At 44.7% G+C, this 21672-nt stretch overlaps 2 protein-coding genes across 2 annotated transcripts in view; one reads left to right on the plus strand and one right to left on the minus strand.

Annotated features, from left to right (window-relative positions):
* Nucleotides 1–686: 686 nt before the first annotated feature.
* MARVELD3 (MARVEL domain containing 3) lies at nucleotides 687–2698 on the plus strand. Its single transcript, XM_052686366.1, has 3 exons — nucleotides 687–745; nucleotides 899–990; nucleotides 1113–2698. Exons 1-3 carry the CDS (start codon nucleotides 702–704, stop codon nucleotides 1721–1723), a joined length of 747 nt encoding a protein of 248 aa, XP_052542326.1. The 5' UTR covers nucleotides 687–701; the 3' UTR covers nucleotides 1724–2698.
* A 703-nt stretch (nucleotides 2699–3401) lies between these two features.
* PHLPP2 (PH domain and leucine rich repeat protein phosphatase 2) overlaps nucleotides 3402–21672 on the minus strand; it is a 30770-nt gene continuing 12499 nt past the window's right edge. The window contains exons 7-19 of the mRNA XM_052686341.1: nucleotides 20373–20519; nucleotides 18813–19043; nucleotides 17762–17964; nucleotides 17213–17273; nucleotides 16389–16484; nucleotides 13030–13185; nucleotides 12102–12302; nucleotides 11814–11976; nucleotides 11318–11448; nucleotides 10829–10939; nucleotides 10201–10389; nucleotides 9835–10066; nucleotides 3402–8397 (exon numbers count right to left, since the gene is read on the minus strand). Of these exons, the coding sequence (XP_052542301.1) occupies nucleotides 7258–8397; nucleotides 9835–10066; nucleotides 10201–10389; nucleotides 10829–10939; nucleotides 11318–11448; nucleotides 11814–11976; nucleotides 12102–12302; nucleotides 13030–13185; nucleotides 16389–16484; nucleotides 17213–17273; nucleotides 17762–17964; nucleotides 18813–19043; nucleotides 20373–20519 (3061 nt within the window). The 3' untranslated portion in view covers nucleotides 3402–7257. The remainder of the gene's footprint in view (nucleotides 8398–9834; nucleotides 10067–10200; nucleotides 10390–10828; nucleotides 10940–11317; nucleotides 11449–11813; nucleotides 11977–12101; nucleotides 12303–13029; nucleotides 13186–16388; nucleotides 16485–17212; nucleotides 17274–17761; nucleotides 17965–18812; nucleotides 19044–20372; nucleotides 20520–21672) is intronic.

Here is a 21672-nt window from a genome sequence, read left to right on the forward strand (position 1 = left end):
AGGCAGCAGCTGGGCGAACCCTGGGAGAAGAGCATTCTCCCTGGCTGTGTTCTGTTCCCCTCTGTGTTTCCCTGTTGCGCCACGTTTATTTTTTTCCCACATACACTCACTTGCCTTCATTCCAGCAACTACCAGCAGACAATGGATCAGTCAGTTTCCTCCCGGCTGCACGGTGTCAGCTGCTCTCAGCAGACTCCGGGACAGAGGCAGTCAGTCCCGCTGGGCAGCCAGACATTGTTCTGCATGGAAATCGGGCAGCTTGTGAAAATGTCACATTGCACCGCCTGGGGTGGCCTCCAGCAAATAGACACTAATGAGGCCTCTGTGGTTCTGTGTTCATAGATACAAGGTAATGGGTCTGAAGAAAATTGCGGGAACACCTCCTGTGGAGTGATGAACCGGAATCCGACAGCAGCACTTAAGGACACATCGCAAGTGCCGAAGACAGGCCCCGTAAAAAAGTGCTTTTGTACGACAGGTGGAGAACTTCAGGACCACGCGGAGTTTCGGCGGAACGTAGCGGGTAAAATCCTGGGCCTCGCGCACCGAAGAACAGCGCTCAAGGGAAGGCGGCGCTGCGCGCGGCCCTCGCAGAGGAGCAGGACGACCCCAGGCGGAGGAGCGGAGACGTCCAGCCGCGGCACCGGGAACCGCCCCGCGGTCCTCCGCTCCTCCCCCAGCGCTCGGCGCCGCGCGGGGCCATGGCGGACGGGAGTTGCTCTCGAGCCCCGCGGGCGGGCGGGCGGTGAGCGGCCGCAAGGGGATGGGGACGGCCGGGGCTGGGCTCGGCACGGTAGTGCGGGCGGCGGACGTGAGGGACGCAGGAGGGAGAGGAGGGGTTGTGCGGAGGGGTTGCGCGGCTCCCGCCGCTGCCGCTCACGCCGTTGTCTGCCGGCAGCGCCGTGCCCGGAGCGGAGCCGCCACGGGGCCGCGTCGACACGTCGGGGCTGCTGGAGTGCCGCCGCTGCCGCTACCTGCGCACGGGCCGGGGTGAGCGGGGCCGGGGGGAGGCGGGAACCTCTCCTTCTGTCGTAGTGCGGCAGGCGGCCCAACCCGGCCCTGCCTCTGTGCCGGCGCATGGCGGCAGCAGCCCGGCACGCCTCTCCTTGCAGCCTGCTGCCAGCTGGTGGGAGCGCTGCTCGCTGCGCTGATCCTCGTCTGCAGCTCCGTATCCTACGGCTCGGCAGGCGGCTACACGGGCGTCCCCGGCCAGGGCGGCATCTACTACTACATGTACGGCGGGGCGTACAGCGGCTTCAGCGGAGCGGACGGGGAGAAAGCCCAGCAGCTGGACCGGCGTTTCACCCAGCTCAAGATGCCAATAGCCAGGGCGGCGATGGCCGTGGGAGGAGCCCTCCTGGTCTTCTCTTCTGCGCTGATTTTGGTTGGAGTTGTACGGCTACCGTGGCGTTTTCCTGCATGGCTCCTACTGGAAGGCATCCTGGACACAGTGGTTGCAGTGGGTTTGCTGTTTGCTCTGTACTGTTTCTTCCATCATCTGCTGGAGGTTTATGATTCATCAGTGTGCAAAGACAGAGCACACCTTTACCAAAGCAAAGGCTATCAGGGCTTTAGCTGCAGCGTGCATGGGGCAGAGATTGCTGCTGGCCTCCTGGGCTGTGCGGCTGTCGTGACATTCCTGCTTGGTGCAGGCCTGGCCGTCAGAGGGTACAGAATAGTTCACAAACTGAAACAGAAGCCAGAACACACGTATGAACAGTAGAATTACTCCTCTGCTCCAGTAGTAGTCCTGATTTTTGCCAGCCTTGTGGCATGCTTTTACTTGCTTGGGGACAGTGCCTTCTTATTACTATAACAAAGCATTCACCAAAAGCCTAGCTCCAAATACAGTGAAACCAAGCTGTTCAAACTTAAATTTGCACTGTTGAATTATTAGCGGACACATACAGATTGTCTTCACCTGGTGGCTGTTCTGCCTCTCCAGCACATATCTGAGAGAGAATGCATTGCTAACTGCTGTTCTTATAAACACAGTAATGCACAGGCTTTGCCTAAACAGCAAAACTAGTTTTGAATGCTTGCAGCCTGGGAAGATAATTCAGCTTTGGAGAAGCCCTTGTTTCTGAATGTCAGTGACTGAAAAGAGAGATCACATACCTGAGCTCTGGGTTTCCAACATCATACCCACATACCCTCCTAGCAGTAGGGTAATTAATGTCAGTAGTCACTCACAGCACATCAAGTAGCACGGCTAGGACGTGTTGCAGACACATGCTGGTGAACAGCTTCCTAGAGCTGAATCTTTTACAAAGGGCCTGTGACTGTCCACTGAGAATGGAACTCTTAAAAGTGAGCAATGAAGCTGATGGTTGCCAATTCCTTCTTTGTAAAGGTCTCTTGGTGCTAAAGGGGCAGCTTTAACATGGCATTTATATTGCCATCAGAGACTCCTGAAATAAACTTGTAGGGTGGTCAGCTTAATTTGTGCCTTCTTTTTGCTCCCCTCTGGTGAGGGCACCTTTCTGGATGGAGCACTCTGTTGTGTATACCTGTATACAACCATTTTGCCTAAGAAGAGCCCAGAGTTTGACTCATCAGATGTAAGTTTTAAGAGCTCACAGAGGTGATTTAAGAAGAAGGTGTGTTGTTTGCAAAACATTTTTAGTGTACAAGGTAGGGAAACGAGACTGATTCTGTGTTGTTTATGAACAAATAAAGGTGAATTTTCTCTTCAGAACTTTGTTGGTTTTGTCTTTGTAGACTCATCAAAGAAGAGAGGACTAGCACCAGATTCAGGTATCATGCTCAGAATGAAAAGCCATTTCAGAGCAGTGCCCACAGAGTGCATTAACCTCCTGAGAATTAATCTCCACTGGTTTAACAGGCCAACTCCATCTCTAGAGGAGAAAAAAAAAATAAAAATCCCCAAAGCAGCATATTAAAAGCATGCTTTGTCATAGATTTACCTCCAGTTTCACCAGTGACTAAATCTTCACAATTTCTGAAGTCATAGAACACTACTGCAACCAAAAACACAAAAGTAAATTCTACACTGTAACACCTCAGGTGACTGCTGCTTCCTTGTAGCAGCCATATGCACTCAGCATCTGAATGCATGGATTTATGTGGACAGGCAGCTGTGGCCCTATTTCTTCTACTGATTCCATACTGCTTGCTTGCTGCACTTACTTCTAAAGCGCTGTGTTATTCACAAGTTCGCAGGGACTCCTCTGGTAGGGTACAGAGAGCTGCCCAATATTTGGTACTGCTAACTCTACTCTCAGTGATCTGCATATACGTTTTGTATGGAAGGCTGACTGAGTAGAAGTAGCACAGAGCTCAAGGAGAGGGACCTTACAGCACAACTATGGCTACCTCTATGTGTGATTGGGATATTGCACACACTCCCTCCAGTGCAGTAACAGACTCAGAATATATAGTTAGACAAAAGTAAAAATCTTTATTGCTACGTCATCTGAAAAGTTGATGCAAAAATATTCTTCCTTCCTGAACTACTCTATACAACTGAGTAAAGAATCATCAAAATAGTGTTTTCCAGCAATGGTATTTGCCTCTCCAATGCAGTATACACAAAGGCTACATTGCCGAAGGTGCATTCATGGAACGGTCTGTTCCTGTATACTGTAAAAGAGGAATTATTACCACTGCATGCTAGAGTGGGATACATGAAGTGTTTTCCTTTTTAAAACAGAAAGCGTGAAAAAATGTTGTAAGTGGAGTGCTGCAATAATTCTTTAACATGCACTGGGTCATGAGTCAGAACAGTAACTGTTTTAAAATGAAAAGAAAAAAAAAGAGGAGAAAAATATACCGAAGTCTTCAGACTGCAATGGAACAGCAGACAATGACTGCCAAAATGCAAGAGGTGAACCCACTGTCCAGGAATGCCCTCTGGCCAGTGACACGAAAGACATCGGCATCCAGCAGGAGCGCAGAAACGTCTGGAAGTCCCAGGGCTTTAACTGTGTCTTCAAATCCCAGGCACTAGAAATACTTCAGGTCTCACAGCAGACCTTCCCACAGAGAGGGAAATACCCACTTCATGGAACTGGATTTTTCCGTCCTGTCTGGTTGAGGACTCTAATCAGATTTCAGCAGTCTGCAGCACCTCCCCCAGGTCTGTTCCAGGCACTGGGCACAACTTTGATGGTACGCTTTATCCTCAATACTCAAGCCCAAACCAGGCACCAACTGCTTTACTGGCTCTTTTTGGTAGCTTCTGGTCAGACCAGGGCACGCAGGTCAGTGCCTCCGGCAAGCCTGTTCTCAATGAGCTTGCTTAGCAATAGGGCCAGAACTGCTAAAGGGATGGAAAGACAAGTTCCACAGCCTAACCTTATTGTGGCCACCTGGAGCACAACAGCTCTGGCAACACTCAGACAATGACCCCACACTGAGAACCTCCAACAGTAAAAAAGAATGGAACATGCTTAGTGGGGTGGCTCTATGGAAATGATGTCATCTGCAAGAGCCACAGAGAATTCAGGGAAGACAGCAGAAGAGAACAGGAGAACTGTGAGGTAACACACCTTCTATCCTCTGTTATGAGCCCCCCTGCTAAACTTTCCCATCCACATGTGTTCCCACATATAGCAGTGCCAATCAGAAGCCTGAGATGTATGTCCAGTGTTAATAAGGAAGACAAAGGAAGTTTGCTGCCTTCAGAGAGGCCAAAAAACAAAAGGAGGTGCTACCCAGAATAAGAGCAGCAGTTCACAGTATCAATCTAATTGGAAGCAGTGATGGACTCCACAATTTTACAGAACAAGCCATATTCTGCCACAAATGTTCACACCTGTATAAAAAGAGATCCCTTTCTGCTGCAAAATCAGAAACAGAGCTGGAGAAAAGGCTGAGTAGTGGTTCTATGCATTCCATTTGGAGAAGCAGATCAAAAACTTGCACGCTGTCCTGTGGAGCTTCACTTAATCCTTCCTACTGAACTAGGAGTGACATGTCATGTCACGTCACTCAGGACAAGCTCCCCACGAGACATACCTGTCTCACACAATGCTAACGGTTCAGGCTGGCAAGGACACACTGGATTTTACACATCAGTGCAAGGAGTCCTGATTTGCACTGACATTTACCATTCTCCTACTGCCAGGTTCACCACAATCTTATTCAGAAAGCAGCTTACATTCCTGTATCAATCCCACACTGAGCAGAGCAGGTAGCAGACACTATTGGCCTCGACACAGATACTTGGTGACACTGTCGCCAGCAAATGAACTGAAAGTTACTGTCAAATACACTGAGGTGAGCCATTTCTGCATACTTAACATGAGGAGAACCTTAAGAAGAACTGAGTTTTATTCTCTGAAACTTTTCTTTCCTCTGCCTGAGGAATTTAAAATGCTGCTTCTGTGATCCTAAGAGCGAGCATTTCTCTCCAAGTAAAACAGACAATTAAACATGGCCAGAACTCACGAGTTTGGAAAAAAGATGGGTTGTTTCATGATTACACCATAACCAGTACAAGGTACATCCCAAAAGGTTGCTCTCAAGTATGGTAAAAATACACACCGAGTGAGAAATTCAAGCAGCTCTGAAGTTTAAGCATAACTCCTGTAGATTTTGTCAAAAGATCTATATTATTGGAATCCCACAGGTTGTCTGCACAGCATCCTTTCAATTCAAAGCTTGAACTTGATCCAAAAATACACAACTCAAGCTCCTCAGAGACCTTGAGAAGAAACTTTCACATTTTCTTCATAAATATAATTAATAAAGAAGAAAAGGCACTAGCCCACATTATAGTCCGAATTATTGCACCAACGCTGTGATGGGGCAGCTGCTGTTCAGCCCTCTGCCAAACAGGGAAGACATCTGCATGCTTTGGAGGCCATAGACTTTTCACAAGATTATTACATAGAGAATCCATTTACCCCTTGCACCAAAAACCTTAGTGGAACCGTGTGGCAGCTGCAGGCTGGGCATTTCATCATTAGTGGGACTGTTTTAAAAACCTCTTCCCCAGTGCTGATAAAGATGTTTTTCAGGTGAAAAGTTGTTTTGTTTTTTTCTCTTTTTTTTCCCCTCCTTTTCCATTGAAGATGAAGTAGAAACAGAGATATACTAACAAAGATACACCTCGTTGGTGGCCAAATTTGGCACACATCACAAAATACAGGTTGCTCTGGATTTGGACCATGACTCCTATTTACAGATGCAAGCAAAGACTGTCATGGCTGACAATGCAGTTAATGTTGGTGGAAAAGAGTACTGAAAGCTTCCTCAGCATACAAAGAGCAGCCCAACTGCTTGCTAGCCTTAGGGCAACGTACCACTTACACCTCAATTTCCTCTTAGACTGAAACCAGCAGCAACTCATGGTCTCATGTCACGTCTTATGGATACAGGAAGCCTCTACTATGAGGCACACGTGACAAAGGTTGACAAGGTGCTGAGCTGGGTCTGTGATCTGCAGCTAGAAGCAGTAGCTCTATATGTTTCTCAGCCACTAAGTCCAGAGCTGATCCTTCCCATGTTCCATGTAAAATGCAGCAGTAAACACCCACTTATAATCCAGCTGAGTTTTCTCATCCTGCATAGGCTGATCCCATTATAATTCTCACTCTACCCTGCACCAGTGCTCATCAGAACATCTGTACCCTGAATCCTCAAAAGCCCTAACAATACTTACTGGGAAAATCAGCTTCCCCACTCCCTCCCACCTGCTTTGTGGACAGGGTACTGGAGTGCTCTCTCCCCTGGCCCTAATAATAAAGTGCTGTGCTGAAGGGGAAGAGAACAGCTTAAGTGCAATCAATAAAAGTGCTTGCAATTCATGTAGGAAACCATTCTTGGGTCAGCTTCATTCCAACTGGCTGTATTCTTTCAAGAAACAATGAAATCAGGAATTGCCAGGAGGGCCTGTGTCAGAAATATTCAGACTCCAAACACTGCATATTGGCCCCTCAACAGCCTTCCCTTTCCCCCTCCCGCAATACACCAGCCCCTTTCCTGCAGAGCTGGCAGAACCTCAGGCTTTAAGGAGTAAGAGGGAGGCACTGGAATACCTGCCTTCTTTCTAGTGCTTGCATAATTTCCAGACAGTTCTGAACAGAACACAGCTCATCTGGGCACTCATAGAACAGACTACAGCAAAAAGTAGACAGCCCAGACCGTAGCACTCCCAGTTTTTTCTCCGCTTGATTAAGGAAGCAACAGATGCCTGTATGCCTTGCAGAGCCCAGGTCCCCTTAGGGGCATGACAGCCCTTGCATGATAGAGCTTCCTGGGACAGACAAAGTGGGAGTAGTACTTGTAGGATTACAAAGCTGTGTCAAACTCCTCTGTCAGAGCCACTGCAGGCTCTTCTTTCTGCTCCTCATCTGCTTCATTCTCCTGGTGCTGCTTCATTTGTTCTTTCACTTCCTCCTCCAGATCAGGTGGCACCACAAATTGATCCTCTGGCTCCATCTGAGATGGAGCAGCAAAATAACCTGTCTTCTTCTTGGGTGCCTCTGTAGCTACTTCAATGAGGTTAAGGCTCTCCTCCAAGGGCACTATGGAGCCATTGGAAAGCTTCTTTCCATAGAGACAGCACGTGGAAGGAGATTTCTGCAGTTCACTCTTTTCCTTGACCCCTCCATGTGCAGCTATGCTGTTTATGCTGTTCTGTCTCTGAATGATGAGGACAAGTCCAGAGTCATCCTCTACCCCTGCAGCAGAGGAGCTGTACTCTAAAGCAAGAGGTTCAAACTCCAGACCCTTGCCTTTACAGCAGTGGATGTCCACCTCTACCTCCACTTTACTGCCATTTGACATCACACCTTCCACAGGCTGCTCATCGTCACTATCCAGGCCATTGTCAGACTGGTTACTGGAGAAGGTGGCACTGGAAGGTTGGCGCTGAAAGATGCTTGAGGGGAGCAGAGGATGTAGGCTGCAACGTCGCTCTTGTCGTGGTAGCAAACTGCCATCAAGACCAACAGCATTGTGTTCATCTGAAGCAGTAGAGCCCACCTCACTGCTAACCTCAGAAGCAGACAGTTCACTACCGAACTCTGAAGCGATTCCGCTGCTAGAGGAAGGCGTTGCTGTCTTGGCAGTGGTGGAACTAAATCCCCCAGGGCCTGGTAAAGAGAGACCATGCATCTCACAGGTGCAGTTGTCCTCACTGATGTTCAGATACACCACCATTGCACCTACATTGTCCTGGCAACCGTAGCTTTGGGCTAACGTGCAAAGTTTCTTTGCAGCAGCTAGAGGGTCATGTAGATGGCGCACAGCTGAGACAGCCTCCGTGTAAGAAAGGTGTTCCCACAGTGCCTTGTTCCCTAGAAGCAGCAGCTCATCTTGTACAGTCAGTGGAATGGAACTGACATGTGGCTTGGGCAGGATCCAAGGGTGCAAGTATGTGCAGCCTAGCATCCGAGTACAGCAAGTCACACCGTTTACCTTATTGTCCTGCAGACAAGAGAAACAAAGCAGTACAATTAGATCTGGTATTAAATCATTTGGAAGGCACTCTCAACCTGCCCGGGAACTACTTTGGAGCCTTGAGAAATGCCAGTACACAGGTAACATCAGCTACAGTACAGGAGAAAGGGATCCAGGTCCAGGATTCAGTCTAAGTGCTACAGAGTGTAACAGAACACATGGACAGGTTATCCCTGTCAGAATCCCTTCCAGCAGAGAGCCTCTAACCTTTTTAAAGACCTGCAGTGCATAAAGCCAATACGAATGGCACTGATTTCTCAGTTCTTTACCGACTACGTATTTTCCAGTTCTTCTGAACTTCCCTCTTCCTAGTTTTTAGAAAGTTAACCTTTAAAATGGTTCCCGGAGAACTCTCCAACGTTTTTGCATAAAAAACACTGAACATCTCAGCTTTTTTGTTGTGCAAAACTTCCACCTGTGGCTACCTGATATCCACTTTCATATGGCTCAACAGGCACTAAGCCCATAGATGGTCCACCAAGAACAACAAAGTATGAACAACAGATCACAGATACGTAAAAAACTAATGAAAAGAGAAACAATTTGACCACAGATACGTTAAATGTGACCATGAGCTGGTGTCAACAGAAGAGGAAGGGAAAGTGCCCTATAAGTAACCTTTAGGCTCAGTAAGGACTATCAATATATAATTAACAAGATAGTAATGAGATTGCAGCTACTCCTTCTCAAACCTAGAATCTTCTAGCTCCATCATACACATGTTCAGCAAAGATGAAATAGAGTAACTAATTAGAAACTATAATGATAAATAGTTTTGTAAACAGCTATGCATAAATAACAATGCTTCTACTTTATGCTTGCTTTACAGAAGACTGTCAAACACTTAATTCTGTGCAGAATTAAAACAGAGACGTTCACGTGAATTTTGACTGTGTGCTTACTGTCTATGCACACCAGGCACAAAATCACTCTCTAATGGGAATAACACCTTCAGTGAGTAAAACACGGAAGACATCCACAGAAAGATACGTGAGTCATGGTTTTCCTGACATAGGATAGATCAGATACTTTGAGTTTTGAGAGAAGATGATTTCTCAGGCCCCGTTCTGTTCCTCAGTGGATCTTCTCCACACTTACCTACGTCATGAACAGTATTACGTACCAACCTCCACATCCCCATTTATGTTTTCTTTTTTCTCCCCCCTCATCCATGGCATTCTGTACCTGTAATTTTCAGGCTATGATGGGTATTTAAGGAACATGCAATTCTGAACAGCTAATGCGCAAGAGAAACAGAGCATGAAGCAAAGGATAAGTCGTCTGAAGACCTTCACACCACCCTTTCCTGCAGTGTTATGCAGACAGTGAAGCTCAGAATGGCAAGTACTTGAAACAAGCTTTTCATAGAGGGTGGAAATTGAAGTGAGGGGGCTCCAAACCAACCTCTGTTATAATTGCTTTTTGCTCCTTGATTCTCTTGGCCTCTTCAGTACACTGCTCAAGACTGAAGACTTTGGAGAGGAGCAGCGGTTTTCCACTTCGGCACAGAACAGCTTGGCATGTTCCCACATTGGCCACAGTCAGAGAAAAGGTGCTCGCTGGATCAGCCGTATCATGATGAATATAGCAAAGGACAGCAGAGGAACCCAGCTTCTGCCCAGCCATGCCCAGCTTCCTGTTGAAGGAGAAGACATAGGAAGGCTCCAGACTTCACTACAGGTATTTGGGAGGGCTGCCTCACCCCACCTAGCACATTATCTGATGCACCTATACAGGTCCAAACCAGGACCAGCTTGCTCACAGTCATACCTGTGAGAGACCAAGAAGGTGTTGGACATGAACAGTGTGTCTGACTGCTGAACCTCCTCCAGGAGCACATCAGCCATAGTGCACTGCAGCAGGCGTGGCAGCTCCTCGTTCTTGTCACCATCAAACATGCCATACACAGCCTCCATCCCTTCTGCAAAGCTCCCCAGTGCCAGGGACGACACACACAGCCTGTTAGAAAAGCATACAGGCAAAATTAGTCTGCCTCAGAGGACTGTATGGTCTCCAAAACCACAGCCATCAGTATCTTGCCACGAGTACTGTTCTCACAAAGCAACAAAGCCACTGCCTTGACATCCACCGCCCCACAACGTGTTCAGCTGTTGTTTACTACCGGAACACCTGAATTCTCTTTGATCACACTAAGAGAAAAACGGATGTAGTATGCATGCAATAGCAAAAGCATCTGCTAGAGTGGAAAGCCTTGCCCAAGGGTCCTAAGACAGGCATGACAAACGAGGGTAAGCAATGTTGACACTAAGCAAGAGATACAGAGAGATTAGAATGGATGAGCTACTCAGCAAAACATGTCTGCTTGGATGCTTAGCAATGCACTTCACCTAGCACCTCAGAGACAAAGTGTCAGGGTTCAGCAGACCATGATACTCACTTATTTCTTTGCCCTGCCATCTCAGCTACTCCATGACTCCAAAAAGTAGAAGTGAGAGCTGAGTCTGCTGTGAGGGAGGGCTTAGCATCAATCTTCAGTGTGGTAATGTGACTATGGAGAGAGAAGAAAAAAAAATTAATTCTTCTCTCCTAGACGCCATGGTGAACAGCTTGTTCCAAAGGGCCATGTCCCCTCCAGAATTTTGGACAGCAGCAAAGAGAGGAATTTAAAGTCTTGGCATTCTGAAGATGTCAGAATAAACATGCCAGACACAGCTGGGAGAACTTCCATTTGAGAAGTTTTTTGCCCTGATGATTTGAACCCGGCCCTTTCCCTTACTACAGGATAGAAAGCTTCAGCTGCCTGAGGCAGGGCACACTAAAATTACACAATGTTGTGTAATATACATTGCTATCCCTTTTCCTCTCCTGGAAGACTTCCCCTTTCCCATACCTGTCTCTACTGGCTTTGCAACTCCATGACTCTCACCTGAAGATATCCAGTGTCTTGTGCTCTAGCACCAGGTTTGCATTTCCAGTCAGGTCTAGCTCTTGCAAAGTAGCTGGCAGTGCCTCAGGGATTAGGATTTCATTTAATTCATTGCAACTCAAGTCCACAATCTGAAGTAGAAAAAAAAAAAAAATGCATGATGGCAAAGAACATATTCTCTGTTTTTTCATGTGATCAGTTACCAGGTATTCCAGTGCTCTGTGCTAACATCAGATGATCCCACTAGCAATTGTATCCCACAAACAGCTCATGAAAATGATGACGACCTATGAGCCAAGGTCACAGCAGTGACGATGAACGAGAATTGAGTAATCTTCAGTCAGTTAAAAAAGGCAACAGATCTTGTATGTGTTTTTTGTGCCCTCTTCATGAGTGCGCAAAACATTGAGATCTTCAGTTGCTCTTTTAGCAGTTACTTTTAATTCTCCTACCCAAGCTTCCTCCTGATATCTCATTACCTTTTAGGTAAGAATACCTGTATATGAGGTAAATGCAGGATCTCTGGAAAGATGCTGATGTCATTAGAGTGTGCAATAAGTGTATGAAGTAGCTTGCAGTTTGCCACAGTTGTGGGAATTGTTTTCAGTTTGTTGCCACTCAGATTCAGCTCTTCCAAGCGTTCTAGCTTACTGAGTTTGCTGAAAGGGAACAATAGAATATTGTGTCTTAGAGGCCAGAATTTATCACTTTCTGGACCTGCAGATACAGCATCCACAGAGACATTTCTAATTCATTGGTATGAGACCAAAAGTCATGTGTTTACCTCGCAGGGAAAGCCTGAAGGTTGTTGTTTGCCAGATGCAAGATCCGTAGGTTCGGGTGTCCCACCAAGACAGGGATGCATTGATCTGTGAGGTTGTTATTGGTCAAGTAAAGCAGCTGCAGCATGCTCAGACTCTCCTCCCCTGTACATGCAGAGGGCAAGGACTCCAGGCTATTTGCAGATGCATTCAGGCACCTGAGACTAACCACAGCAAATGCAAAACAAAACAAAACAAAAAAAACCACTTCATCTAAACCACTCCACTAACAGCAGGAAAAGTAGCTATACAGCTATAAAATTGCTTATGCAGATGGAGAAAGAGCAGTAGGCAGGCAGGTCAGACAACAGCGTAACATCCCTAATCACATTAAGATTTATGAGTCCACAAATGACCATTAGCTACATGTCACTGCAGATGCAGTTTTACAGTAAACAGTGGGTACTGTAAAATAGATGGAGGAAGTGGGTAATAGAGGTGGAAGAAGACTACACAAACTTTTACTCTGAGTCCTTTAAGAAGGGTTGACTCAAGTCTGAATAGACCAACAGCACGGGTCTCTGTTGCTGTTTTTCTGAGACCTGTTGTATTTCTGCAGTAACATCTGAAAATCTGTACAGCTTTTCTTTGCTAAAGACAAAACTTGCCAAGCAGTAATGTGACCTTAGAAGCAGTTGCAACTGAAGTTAATACCATGGCTGGCTGTTAGGTTAGGCACATATCTATTTTCCTGTAATTAAATATTAACATGGACTGATTCTCTCACACCAACTGGGTGATTTCTCATAGGACCTGAGTTACCTCATCATAATCTTTCATGCAAATGCCAATAAAGCCCACAGCACCTCACAAGGAAAGTCACGCAAATCTCTCTACTAGCCTTCACAGCTTCAAAGGCTAACACAGAATACCCATGATACTGCCACTCACTTCAGAGCCTTTGTAAAGAGCATCTCGGGGAGTTTAGTCAACAGGTTGTGTTGAAGGTCCAGCACCTCCATTGGAATGTGCTCTAGAAGAGGTGGAAGGCTCTGAAGATTATTGTGCCCCACTGTCAGTTTCCGAAGGCTCAAGCTGCTGAGGATCCTAGAAAGAGAGGGTATGCTAGTTCAGCTTGGTTCAGTCCTCTTCCCCATCCGCAGAATGGGAAAAGGGAATATTTAGTCACATATTTGACTGTACGGCAGAGAAAAATTGAAGTACGCCAATCCATAAAATACAAACAATGACAAAGCAGAAAAATGTGGTAGGATGCTTCAGTCACTCTATGCTCAGAAGTGTATCTGCACTTCCCTTTGTGCTACTGCAGATAGACTCGAGTCTGTGTGCACATACCCAGCATTCTTTCAGACAGACAAAGAAGAGATGAAAGCCACAAAGTATAGGTTTAAATGCCTCTTTAAACTTGTAGGCAGAAAGAAGTGCTTCCCCTGTGCCAGCTTAGATTCAGAACTTTAATGTACTACTTAGCACTTCTGTAATATTTCTGATGCTGTTACATTTTTCAGAATTATAGTGCTTATTGAAAAGGCCTCAATCCCCATTAACTAATAACTGATGTTTTCAGAAAGGGCACCTGAACACAATTGGATGCAGCCTAGAACTACCCTGCCTTTTTCAGGGAGGTGATAACTTGGAATTACAACCTGATAGTCCTGTATAGAACAGCTCTGAATCATGCAGCCAAAGCTGCATTAGTGCACTGCTCCACATAGGTCAATGAATTCAGCTGCTTTCTGATTTCATAGAATGGTTTGGGTTGGAAGAGACCTCTGAAGCTCACCTAGTCAAATTTCAACGCAGCTAACTACATTGGGCAAAAAGCTATTCAAATGTAAATACACCAATTCCCACACTCAAGCTGACTCATCCAGATCTGGCTTCTCCGTTCACACTGATTGACACCACTTTGGTACAGTTCTATTTTCAGATGATTAAAAGACATCTTTATGGTGATCTATAATCTGTTGTGCAAGGCTTTTTTTATGCTTTAATCTGCTGGATAACCCTGATAGCTCAAAGTCCATGTTAGTGAAGTTGTAACTTGAAACAAGATATACCTACAGTGTTGATGGCAGACACACAAGGAAGAAATCCCCACTGGACACAGTAAATTCCAGCACTTAAAAATCTCTAAAAATATTTGAATTTTTAAAAATATGTATTTTGAGTCTGATTTCCACATATTCGTTATGTGTACCACACTTCAAATGTGATCTTTTTTATACAACACGGGAAGGAGCAGCACCTATTAGCGCAGGTCCAAAGGAGGGCCATAGAATCATAGAATCACTCAGGTTGGAAAAGACCTTAAAGATTATAGAGTCCAAACAGAACTAACCAGACCACCCTAACTTGAACAACCCTCCTCTAAATCATGTCACTGAGCACCACATCCAAATGGTTTTTGAACACATTCATGGATGGTGACTCAACCACCTTCCTGGGCAGCCTATTCTAGTGCCTTCAACCAATTCCAACCCTTTATGTACAGAAGTGTTTCCTAATATCTGACTTAAACTTACCCTGGTGCAACTTAAGGCCATTTCCCCCATCCTGTTACCTGTCACCAGTGAGAAGAGACCCTCACTGTAAGCACCTTTCAGGTATTGGAAGAGAGCAGCAAGGTCGCCCCTCAGCCTCCTTTTCCACAGATTATACAGCCCCAGTTCCTTCAGTCTCTCCTCATAGAGCATATTCTTCAAGCCCTTCACAAACCTTGCTGCCCTTCTTTGGACCTGCTCCAGCACCTCAATGTCCTTTTTGTACTGAGGTGCCCAGAACTGAACACCGTACTCAAGGTGAGGCCTCATCCATGCTGAGTACAGGTCAGGATTACTTCCCTAGTCCTGCTCACCACACCATTCCTGACACAAGCCAGGATGCCTTTGGCCTTGGCCACCTGGGCACACGGCTGGCTCATATTCAGCCAACTGTCCATCAGTACACCAAGGTCCCTTTCCATCAGGCAGCCTTCCAGCCGCTTCTCCCCAAGCCTGTAGGGCTGCCTGAGGGGTTGTTGTGAGGACCCAACACTTGATCCTATCAAAATCACCAGGGACTGGTGCATTCTCCTATGAAGGCAGGCTGAGAGAGTTGGGGTTGTTCAGTATGCAGAAGAGAAGGCTCCAGGGAGACCTTACACAGGTCTTCCAGTATTTACAGGAGCCAACAGAAAAGATGGGGAAAGACTCCATCAGGGATTGTAGTGACAGGACAAGTGGTAACTGTTAAACTAAAAGAGGGCAGTTTTAGGTTACATACTAGGAAGAAATTCTTCACTACAAGAGTGGTGAGACTGGAACAGGCTGTCCAGATATGTGAATTCAGTATTCCTGGAAGTGCTCAAGGTGAGACTGGATAGAGCTTTGGCCAACCTGATCTAGTGGGCGATGTCTCCTACCATGTCACGGAAGTGTGGTAGCACTGGATTATCTCTAAGGTTCCATCTAATCCAAACCATTCTACGGTTCTATCATCCATCAGTAAGGGTAAATTTATACGTTCTCTTACCTTTGATGCACATAGTCTTGTCTCTTACAACCACTACAGCGTCACTGCTAAGAACATTTCCTATGCCTGCTGCTTTAACTACTTCAACCGTCTGCATTTCTTCGCTGTAATCTAGCATCGCGTTCACATTTCAACATAGCTGACAAAGACACTCTCATTCATTACAACCACACTCTCTACTAAACACGTGTTCAGCCAAGAACATCTGGGCTTTGGTTCTCCCCACAATATCCCTTGTACCTCGAAGAAGTCACTATAAACACAAAACAATAAAATAAACAAAATACTACAAAATCATATTCGTTCTTGGCTCCCAGTTACTACTTTGCTGCAGAAGCTGAAATGGGAGCAGGCAGAAAGGAGTTGGCTTATGATGTTTGTGAAAGCTGCCTTTGCTATAAACTACATAGTATCTCTGGGATATCTTCTTATTTAACTAGTGAAAACTCTGGAGTGATATAAGGTATGTTAGGGCTTCATCTGTAAGTTGAGCTTCACAGATGCTACTGTAACACAAAGTTAATTCATAGCAGTGTGTTTTACTTCAGGTGCAAACTTCTGGCAAAGGATAGAACTATTTGGTCTTTGCTAATCAAAATTTGCAAGTCAGTTCTTTCAGCACATGAATGCAAAGTACTTTGGAAACTTCACAGAAAAGTTAAGTAGATTCTCTATCTGCACAACAAGGAATAAAGAGGAATAGCACTGCTTCTCTTTTTCCACTCAGCTCCCCATAAAAGGATGTTCAGATATGTACAATAAAATAGTCTGCTGACCTTGATGGGAGCTCCACAAGGAGGTTGTAGCTCATATCCAAAATTTCCAGTTTCTTTGCTTCACAGGCCCAATCTGGAACACACTGCAGCTGATTGCTGAGAAGAACAAAGGGAAAAAGCTAGATACCAACACCTGATAAGGCATATGCCCTGTCTGAACAGTGCACTGCACTGTTGACAGCTAAATGAAAAATAATAGGCAAAAAATGCACCACAGTATCTGAGCTACTCACAAGGCATTTATCTCTTAGCCAGCTGCATAATGCAATATGATTGGTAGGAATTACTGTTGCAAGGCTCTGATGATCATACTTTTGTTTTCTTTCAAGCACCAATATAGCAGAATCAGCCACCTTATGCTACCCAGCTAACATGCTTCAAATCCAAACTGAGGTGGCAGGTGATCAGATTCCCTATTTTACAGGTCTGACAATCCTGTTACTATAGGGCAGACATAGGAAATGAAGACAGCAGTCATGATCACCAGCACAGTCTAAATATTTGCCCTGCACATTCTCACCATTCAGCCTAGTAAGTTCTTGCAGGTTCAGTGGTCTTTATTTGGTCTGTCTTGCTGATTATAGCCTACAGCTGACGGACAGCCAATCACCTAGATAGGTGAAAACAATTCAGAGGAGCTTCTGATCTGCAACAATTTCATCATTGTTCAGTACTGGGCTTTCCAATTCTACTGTGAAGATGAAATGCCTTTTCTCAATTGCTCTCAACTCTTTCAAAAGCATAACAGTTCCAGGAAATGTCTGCAGAAAATACCAAAATTGTTCAGATATTTGCTTTATATTCTGTGGTGTATAGTCACTTACTGAGCAAGTTCTAGACATGTCAGTTGACCAGGAACCGGATAAACACTGACAGATGTGAGACCTGATGAAATAAAGCAAATAAATATTACTGCAGAGCTCAGAAGGAAAACAGCAAAGCAGCACACAGATTAGCTAGTAAGTGACACTGATAGTCTTTACTCTGCAGACACAATGTTTCTACTCATCTTTTCTAAGAGTTCAAACTTCATACATCCATCATATATCAGCACAGCTTCTCGCTGTCCAGCTCTGTCTGCCACACGAACACCAGAATAAAGGAGAACAGTACTTCTACGTGTGGACTCCCAAACAATTCTCACTGGAAGGCAAATACCTTGGTGGGCAACTCAGCACTATACTCTCTTGCTGTTACACAGCCTGTGTGCATATATCCATAATACGATCCCTATGAGTAGACCTCAGAAGCCCCATCACCTATGCTCTCAGTAATATCAGTAAACATTAGCGTTTTTTGTGAGAGGAGATGTTGTTTCCTTTGTTCCCAGGGCTTGAAGGAAGAAGGCATATGTGGAACATAAGGACACGTACAGTTGTTGCTGGCATACAGAGCCCGAAGGGAGAAGCCACTCAGTGTCAACTCTTTCAGCTTATTCCGCTCGCAGTGCAGCTGCTCCAGGCTACCCAATGAGCTCACATCCAGATATGTCAGTTGATTGTCTCGCAAATCCATGTAAATCACAGAATTGTTCCCCTCCAGAGTGTCAGCTGCTGCTCTCTTCAGGTTGTTCAGCCTAAACACTCAGAAATGAGAGGTAGAGTCAGAAATCAGAACACTGAACACCGTACATGAGTAAGAAAAGAGAAAGGAAGAGCTCCAGCACAGGCTTTCTTCCAAGTGCAGCGAGGTGTATGAGTAGCAACAGTGGATTTCAGTCTCTAAGCGTGAAAACAACCAGTTCCTGTCCGCATGGCGAGGTGAAGCAGTTCTACTCACTTCCCAGTGTTCAAGAAATTCTGAAGACCACAGTCTATAAAGTTCGAGTCAGATCAACGGATGCTTTCTTAACACTGAGAACATGCAAATGCAGAGACTAGATAATACACTGCCTTGTTACAGACAAAAAATTCTTTGTCCCTTTCTGAGAACTCTGCAACTGGCAACCTGGAGGATCTGGAACATACCTCTAGAGAGGAAAAAAAGCAACAGAAGGCTAAGAGAGATCAAAGAGCTACTGAGCTCACAATAACAATATTAAAAGAGGAACTTAGAGTACTAAGTGACATTCTCAAATTCCCACAACAGGGAATTGGAAACTAGGTGATCTTCATGGTCTCTTCCAACCAAAACAATTCTATCATTCAGTAGTTTCGTGCACTGCTCAGCTGACCTTGTTTCTCTAAACAAATCCTGCACATCCTCAGAAATAGAACTCCCTTGAAGTAAAAAGAATCACTAAGTGGGAAAAAAACCAACATGGGAAAATGTACTACAATACACACAGTTCTGTACAGTAAATAGAAAGTGCTGTTCCGTTTCTTTTGTGTACGTGTACCTACACACACTCACTCCTAAATAGATACACATGTACACACACACCCCTACATGGATACAGATGCACACACACACGTTTACTCTTACCTCAGGTCCACGCTTTTGATGTGATTCATGCGGTTCAGCACTGTAAGGTCCAGGTTCTCTAGCAAGTTCCCTGCCATGGCTATTTTGTCTAAAACTGTGAGTTTCTCACAAATCGCTGGCAGCTCACAGAAGTTATTGAAGGAAAGTCCAAGACAGCTGAGCTGCTGTAGACTTCCAAGCTCTTCTGGTAAGGACGTGAGGAAATTCCCATCAAGCCAGAAGCTTTGGAGACTACAGAAGTGAAAGCCAAAACAAAAACCAACCAATCAACAAAAAACAACAACAAATAAGAAAAAATACATTAAGTAACTCAGTGAAGAATAGTGACTGTCACATTTCATGTTTTCAGTGAGTGGTGTGTGGTTATTTTTTAATGGTACCTAACAGTTAACTTTATTATTGTATACATAAAGTTACTGGAGTGCTTTTATCACTGATATTTCATAGTCATGGAACTGTGTGTATACAATGGCAAATAATTCCTAAATTATAAAAGAGGCAAACTTCTGATTGTGCCAAAATTCAAAAGTTATTTTAAGCAAAATACAAATCTCCACTTGCTTTGTAAACAAAGGATATTTACATAATCATTTGTTTTCTACAAATTAAGAAGAACCCATTTAGCATGCTGTAACAGAACAGGCCTACATGATTGCCCATCCCACAGTAACAACAGAAACATTAAGTCATGGACATCTTCATCACACCACCACTGCAGTTTAATATCACTATTACAGCACGCATTTACAGCAACTGCACCTACAGCACAGCTAAATCACAACTCCTACCACCCTAAAGCTATGCTAACACATTTCTTATACACATTTCCAGCCATTTAGAGAGGAGTATTTTCCAGGGTAGCAAAATAAATTGTTTTGAAATTTGCATAGCTTTTGAGACTCCAATCTCTAAAGTGCAATCCTTTTCTTATGACCATGTTCTAACAAAGAACTTTCTCAAGAGTGATAGAAAAGCACTCTGAGAATATGATGCATCCCTATAAAGGATGAGGACTCAAGAGATGTGATGCACATCAAGAAATCATAAGTCACCCCACAACAAAGACAAACCCACAAAGAACTAACGCCACAGAGAGCAGAAAAAGCTTCAACGGAAATATATTCATAGGCTTAGAAGCCTTCAAGTCTATTCTAGTTTGGCAAAGTAGCACCTATGATTCAAGACACAGTAACTAATCTAAGTGTCTTCCTAGGCCACTCCACACAGGCAAAATCCATCAGTCATTGTTACAAATCTGGCTTACCCCAGCTATTTTAAAATACTAATAGAATAGACAGGAAGTCACAAGTGATGACTTGCTATATACCAGTGACTTTTCAAATGACAATCATGTAAACATCTTAACTTTGAAAGAAAAACTTTTCTGTACCTCTTGGGTCTCAGCCTTCCACCCAAGTCAAAACTAGCACTCAGTCTCTGGAACTAACAGGTTGATGAGCACTTAAACTTCTGTAATTGGCCCCTTTACATCAGCTGTGCTACACCAAAACACCAAGGTTTATAACCACAGGAAAAAAAAGGAAAGAAAAAAACACTCACTTCAGCAGCTTGCCAATCTGGGTTGGCAAGTGATGAAGTCCATTACAGGACATGTTGAGTTCGGTCAGAGTAGAGATCTCACACAGCGATACAGGAAATTCCCCCAGTCTGTTATGAGACAGATTCAAGCTCTTCAACTGAGAAAACCTAGAGGCAAGAATTTCAGTTGATTATCAAATATCCATAGTCTCAAAGCAAACAATCACAAAGGCTTTTGAAGCCTTTGTACACAACAATATGGTCAGCTGAATCGTTACGGCAGTTTTTACACAAATACTATTTTAAGCCACTGATATTTCATATCTCAGTGGTAATGCTGAGAGTGATCAAATACCATGCTTTTACTGCAGAAACAGACAAGAACCTTTAAACCTGATCCCTGACAGACTCTCTCTGTGTGACTCTGATTAACTAAAAGGAAGCTCTCAGTTCAATAAATTTACCTTCCAATAATTATTTGGAGTAACACTCTAAATTTTGAAGTTGCATAATAATACATTAACTGGAATGACTCTAAGAATGGATTAAAAGAGAGGAACACCCATTTAAGGGAAGTACAGCAGAAGGCCTGGCAGACCTGTGAAATCGAATGGCAAAGAAGTGCCGACTCCACACTGAGCAGCCTCAGGATCAGCACCCAGAGGTCCTTGAAAGGATTTCCACACTGAAGTGCCATGTGCTTGGCAGACAAACCATGAGCACAGCTGTGTGCAAGTACTGGGGTGGCTCTCACAATCACTACAGTCCCACACTTGTGCTTAACAAGGTGTTGCCCTCCTATAACTGCCAGGTCCAAATTCGTGAAAGAAACTGAGCACAGGCTGGGGCAATATGGAAGAAATTCCCCTCAAAGAGATCCTCCCTCTTTCTAAGAAACACAAAAGCAGTTTTCCTTGAGTAACAACCTTGCCATCCCAAACATAATCCATCAAAAAAGAATTCATTTAGGAAATTTATAATGTACTCTTCCAAGACAACTGCAAATCTACCACATTGTTGACAGAGAAACACATACCTCGTTCATAATGTACTTTTTGATGAGGCAAGGTTGGAGCTAAATGACCTTTAAGGATCCTTCCATTTTCACTTATTATTTTTAAGTGTTTTTATATAATTAAATAAAACAAGTTTAATTCACCTTCCTTCTTGGGTTGGGGGCTCCAGAACTGGACGCAGTGCTCCAGGTGGGGTCTCATGAGAGCTGAGCAGAGGGGTGGAATCACCTCCCTCAACCTGCTGGTCACACTTCTCTTGATGCAACCCAGGATATGGTTGGCCTTCTGGGCTGCAGGCACACACT

Source organism: Tympanuchus pallidicinctus, unplaced genomic scaffold, assembly GCF_026119805.1.
Source record: "Tympanuchus pallidicinctus isolate F22 unplaced genomic scaffold, pur_lepc_1.0 scaffold22, whole genome shotgun sequence".
NCBI lineage: Eukaryota > Metazoa > Chordata > Aves > Galliformes > Phasianidae > Tympanuchus > Tympanuchus pallidicinctus.